Raw genomic sequence first — 5,638 nt, 5'->3', positions numbered from 1 at the left:
GTTCGGCGGAGCGCACCCCGCCGGGAACCGCGGTTGCGTTCAGGTGCTGGACCCCGGTGAGTGCCCCAGGGCCACGGTTCGGGCTGCGGGACGGGCCCGGCCTCCGTCCCCGCGTTGGTTGTTCGGTTAATCAAATGTCTTAACTAGAAATAGGAACGTGGGAGAGCCCTGCGGTGAGGGGGGAGCAGCCGCAGCCTCGGACATTCCACACGTCCTCGGCGGGCATCGGGGCCCGGCTGTTCGTGTTCGGCGGGGGAGACAAGGGAGCGGAGCCGGTGAAAGACCAGCGACTGCACGTGTTCGACACGGGTACCTCCCTGCTGTGGGCCAGAGCGCTGCCCTCGGGGTGTAGCCAGAGGGCTGGAATTGCTGAGCTCTCTGGAGATGAGTCCCACGGGATGGGTGGCCGTCCCTCTCTTGACAGGACCTTGTGTTCCTGTGCTCACTGGGAATTCAGACCCCGTGGCTTGGGTGGGAAGCGTCGGCAGGGCTCTGGGGTTGCTGGTCTGTAGAATTTCCAGGGTTTTCTTCCTAATTCCCGTGTCCTCCCATTTTTAGCCGCCCTGGCCTGGTCCCAGCCAGAGACTCATGGTGATCCCCCTTCCCCTCGGCACGGACACGCCGTGGTTGCAGTTGGGACCAAACTCTTCATCCATGGAGGTTTAGCTGGAGATGTTTTTTACAATGACCTGTTCTGCATCGACACAAGTAAGTGTGGATGGAGGTACTGCAGGGCAGTACCTGTGAGCTGTGCTTTGATTTGGGGGGACATTTTTTTCTGAAATACTAGTTCTTAAGTGCTTAAAGTATTACCTTCTTTGTTTAAATCAACAAAACGCGTGGGGTTCGTGTAATGCATAACCCTGGAGGTGTTGTTTCCTGCACCAGATGACATGAGATGGGAGAAGATCCCAGCCACTGGAGATGTCCCTGGAGGAAGGGCATCCCACTCCTCGGCAGTGTTCCAGGACCACTTGTACATTTTTGGTGGAATAGGTCCAGATGGGACACTGAATACTACGTACAAGTATCACACAGGTAGGGAGGCTGCTCTCAGGGCTGCCAGGGAAGATGCCAGGCAGCTGGGGAAACACGTTACCTGCTCAAGCCCTGGGCTTCCCCCTGGAGTTACAGCACTGCAGGACTGAATTCATGGTGTCACTGCCGGGTGTGGGATGTTTAAAGCTGTGACTGTATCTTTGCACTGCAGGAAGGCAGCACTGGACGCTCCTGCAGTTTGAGTCTCCCCTGCCCAGCGGGAGGCTGGACCACGCCATGTGTGTCATTCCCTGGCAGGCTGGGGCACACGGGGACACAGGAGAGACCCCAGCTGGGACAGAGCCCCCTGTGTCAGCAGGTGACAGAGCTGAGCCCCTCCAGCAGGGCCTGGGAGAGGGCTGTGCTGAAGACACCTCTGTCCATCTGCTGTTCGTGTTTGGGGGCATGGACACCCAGGGGCACATACACAGGGACTGCCTGGTCACCCTCATTGAGTAGAGTCCCCACAGCACCAGCCTCAGCCCCTGGGGCTAATTGTGCCCCTTAAACGTGTCCTTACCCTGGGGCAGCTGGCACAGTGCTGGCACCCCTGAGGGACAGGGGCTCTGCCTGAACAGGGTCCTGCTGCAGCCCCAGCCCAGGGGACATGGCAGGAGCCAAGGTGTTTTGAGGTACTGCTGGAGCTGGCACCAGACAAGGTCATTCTGGTAAATAAAGAGACCAAATTTCAATTAGGCTTCTTTTTGTCTAAGAACCTTTATTAGGTGTAAACTACTTTTCACTGATCAGAAAACTGGTCTGTTTCATATGACACTTTATTAAAAGCTCTGAAGTTTTAATACTGCAGGAAAACATAATTAAGCCAAGCTCCTTCCTCACTGCTGGGCACCGCCACTACAGCAGGCAATGGGTTCTGGTGGATAACGTCCCTCTCCCAGCACAATAAAAGCTGCCCCTTCAGCAGTTACTCGGGCTTGATCTCCCCTTCCTTATCAGGATCTGTTGTAAAACTGCAGCGAGGTCCAAGTCCACTCTCTCCCTTCAGAAACTGAACCCCAATTCACCCCAAGGGAACAGAGGCCTAGCTCCTGCTTTTAAACGTCCCACTCTCCATGAGCCCATGAAAGGTGACCTTGAGGGGGTGACAGCACTCCATCCTTCAGGGTTAATCCAGATCCTGGCTGGAGCTAGGTAATGGAGATCACAGAACCAGAACAGAGTCCAGTGTAAATAACAAATTTATTGTGGTCACTCCAGGTAGAAAAGCTCTACACCAAGTTCACATGACCAAGTTGTTAAATAGAATGTTCCACTGCCAATACTTCTAAACCCACATTTACACTCCCACCCCGCTCCCCTCCCCAGACATCGAGCAACTGCTAACGAAAAGCAGGATACAGCCACGTCGGGCTAGCAGTTCCAGCTCCACTCACGAGTGAAGATTCAAAGTTACATTCCAAATTAAGAGTTCAATATTTTAAACAAGTGTTCCTGAGTCCAATATATACACACACCACATTCGGGGACACCGGTATCTACAACTCGTCCTTCTCTGCTGCCTCCTCCTCGCCGGGCGGGGGGCCGGCGCTGCCGTACAGCTTGCTCACGATGGGCTGAACCACCTCCTCCAGCTCCTTCTTCTGTGCTTTGAAATCTTCTATGTCCCCATCCTGATGGCTTTCCAGCCACTCGATCTTTTCCTCCACTGCTTTCTCTATTGTTTCCTTGTCCTCAGAGGACAGCTTCCCACCCAGCTTCTCCTTGTCCCCAATCTGATTCTTGAGGGAATAGGCGTAGCTTTCCAGCTCATTCCGAGCATCGATGCGTTCCTTCAGCTTCTTGTCTTCCTCGGCAAACTTCTCAGCATCGTTGACCATCCTCTCGATCTCCTCTGGCGTCAGCCTGTTCTGGTCGTTGGTGATGGTGATCTTGTTCTTGTTGCCGGTGCCCTTGTCCTCGGCCGTGACACGGAGGATCCCATTCACGTCTATTTCAAAGGTGACCTCGATCTGGGGCACACCCCGAGGGGCAGGAGGGATTCCGGTCAGATCAAAGGTGCCCAGGAGATGGTTGTCCTTGGTCAGGGGACGCTCACCTGCCAAAAACAATGACACAGGGTTACTTTCTTGCCCAGCTGTGGCCTGTACTTTATGAAACTGTGAGTGACACAGTTCCATGAACAAAGAACCTACAGCCTTTGTGACAATCAGGAACAAGAATGAAAACCCTACAGCAGATGGATTCCAGCTGTCACATGGGCCACCACAGCTGACACCCACCTTCATAGACCTTGATGGTCACAGTTGGCTGGTTGTCAGAAGCTGTGGAGAAGATCTGAGACTTCTTGGTGGGAACAACGGTGTTTCTTGGGATCAGCTTGGTCATGACACCTCCAACGGTCTCAATGCCAAGGGTCAGGGGACAGACGTCGAGCAAGACCAAGTCACCTGGAACAGATCAGAGGCAAGACTGTGACACAACTTCAGCACAAAAGACAACGCTGCAGACAGGATCCTGAGGCCTCAGGGGCACAGAACTCCAAGGACTGGAAAAGATCCAAGTTGGTCTGCATTTGCTTGTCAATGCCCAACATCCACTGTTGAGTCGACTCTTAGGTGGCAGTGAAGGTGCCATTACCTGTATCCTGGTCCCCAGAGAGCACCCCAGCCTGCACGGCCGCGCCGTAGGCCACAGCCTCATCTGGGTTAATGCCACGAGAAGGCTCCTTCCCATTGAAGAACTCTTTTACGAGCTGCTGGATCTTGGGGATGCGAGTCGATCCACCAACCAGGACAATCTCATCAATATCAGACTTCTTCAGGTCAGAATCTTCCAGGACTTTCTGAACAGGCTTCATAGTGGAACGGAACAGGTCCTGCAAAGACAAAACCCCAAGCATTGTGAGACCATATTCCCAGCACACCCTACTGTGCAGCCCAGGAGATACAAAGTACAACCACTACAGAGCAGAGATGCCAAACTGAGGCCCAGCTCCCTGGCAGGAACAGCTGCCTGCTTACACAGAGTTATTTATACCCTGAAGTGCAGTGTCACAGCATGAGATGCTGCACATTCCCCAGTCCCAATCCAGAGCTGAGGCTGTGTAACTTTACCTTTCTAAACTTACCATGTTCAGCTCCTCAAACTTGGCTCGAGTGAGTGTCTCTGAAAAATCTTCCCCTTCAAAGAAGGACTCTATTTCAATCCTGGCCTGGTGCTGAGATGACAAAGCTCTCTTGGCCTTCTCCACCTCCCGCCTCAGCTTCTGCACAGCTCTGTTATCCTTCCTAACATCTTTGCCAGTTTTCTTCTTGTAGAGCTTGATGAAGTGCTCCATAACACGCTGGTCAAAGTCTTCTCCACCCAGGTGAGTGTCTCCATTAGTAGCCACAACTTCAAAGACTCCGTTGTCAATTGTGAGGAGGGACACATCAAAAGTTCCACCGCCCAGGTCGAATACAAGGATGTTCTTCTCTCCCTCTCTCTTGTCCAGTCCATAAGCAATGGCAGCAGCTGTTCTGTAGAGGGAACAGGCTGTCAGGGCTGGGGGTGGCAACCCACAGCTCCCCTGGGGCAGGACAGGGTGGGCTACTCACGGCTCGTTGATGATGCGCATCACGTTGAGCCCCGCGATGGTGCCCGCGTCCTTGGTGGCCTGGCGCTGGGCATCGTTGAAGTAGGCTGGCACCGTGACAACAGCGTGGGTTACCTGAGCAGGGAGGGACAGCTTTGTTACAGTCTGTAAGCAGTACCAGCCACTCTGAGCCGTGCTGGAACAAGCAGCCCATCCTCAGAGATGAAGAGCCAGCAGCAGCTGAGCCCATCCAACAGGGCTGCTGAAGAGGCCTGCAGCACTGACTGTGGTTTGGGATGGCAAGGTCAGTCCTGGCTCAGCCTACCCTTCTCCCATTTCCTAAAGCTGCTAATTCAAGTTGTTACCAGTGTTTCCTGTACACTTACTTTCTTCCCCAAGTAAGCCTCTGCTGTTTCCTTCATCTTCGTCAGGACCATTGCAGAAATTTCTTCAGGAGCAAATGTTTTTGTCTGTCCACCTCCAACATCAACCTGGATATGGGGCTTGGCTTTCTTCTCAACCACCTGAGGAGAACAAAGAATACTGTCCCATTCGACTATTCCAACTTGTTCACACAGTTCTTTCTAAACATCAAGCCGAACCTCTATGACAGGCGTAACCCGAGCGCAGTTAGCACCACGAACTGTTGTTTACACACCAATCCTCCCATGGGGCACTGTGAGCAGATGCCTCTTCTGACCAGAACTGCAGTCCTCCCCTCCAGCCCCCCCACCTCTGCACTCGGGGCCCACCTTGAAGGGCAGGTACTTGATGTCCTGCTGCACGGAGGGGTCGTTCCAGGTGCGGCCGATGAGCCGCTTGGCATCAAATACAGTGTTCTCTGGGTTGGACGTGAGCTGGTTCTTGGCAGCATCCCCGATCAGGCGCTCCCCCTCGGGGGTGAAGGCCACGTAGGACGGTGTGATGCGGTTCCCCTGGTCATTGGCGATGATTTCCACGCGCCCGTTCTTGAAGACGCCCACGCTGGGGTTGGGGGAGAGCGGAACGGTCAGGCGGGCCGCGGCCTGCACACATCCCTCCCCCCCCGCCCCCCCTCTGCTCCTC

The 5,638-nt window shown here is 54.2% G+C and overlaps 2 protein-coding genes across 2 annotated transcripts in view; one reads left to right on the top strand and one right to left on the bottom strand.

Annotated features, from left to right (window-relative positions):
• Nucleotide 1: 1 nt before the first annotated feature.
• Nucleotides 2–1,734, top strand: RABEPK (Rab9 effector protein with kelch motifs; the record flags this gene model as incomplete). Its single annotated transcript, XM_031057267.1, has 5 exons — nt 2–56; nt 148–309; nt 559–708; nt 889–1,038; nt 1,211–1,734. Coding segments are annotated over 5 exons (804 nt in total), but the record flags the coding sequence as incomplete, so codon positions are not given.
• A 485-nt stretch (nt 1,735–2,219) lies between these two features.
• The window catches only part of HSPA5 (heat shock protein family A (Hsp70) member 5), a 5,275-nt gene continuing 1,856 nt past the window's right edge, over nt 2,220–5,638 (bottom strand). The window contains exons 2-8 of the mRNA XM_014307088.1: nt 5,326–5,598; nt 4,960–5,097; nt 4,596–4,708; nt 4,127–4,517; nt 3,637–3,874; nt 3,279–3,446; nt 2,220–3,094 (exon numbers count right to left, since the gene is read on the bottom strand). Of these exons, the coding sequence (XP_014162563.1) occupies nt 2,535–3,094; nt 3,279–3,446; nt 3,637–3,874; nt 4,127–4,517; nt 4,596–4,708; nt 4,960–5,097; nt 5,326–5,598 (1,881 nt within the window). The 3' untranslated portion in view covers nt 2,220–2,534. The remainder of the gene's footprint in view (nt 3,095–3,278; nt 3,447–3,636; nt 3,875–4,126; nt 4,518–4,595; nt 4,709–4,959; nt 5,098–5,325; nt 5,599–5,638) is intronic.

Source organism: Geospiza fortis, unplaced genomic scaffold, assembly GCF_000277835.1.
Source record: "Geospiza fortis unplaced genomic scaffold, GeoFor_1.0 scaffold27, whole genome shotgun sequence".
Lineage (NCBI taxonomy): Eukaryota > Metazoa > Chordata > Aves > Passeriformes > Thraupidae > Geospiza > Geospiza fortis.
This window is presented reverse-complemented; position numbering and strand designations above follow the sequence as displayed.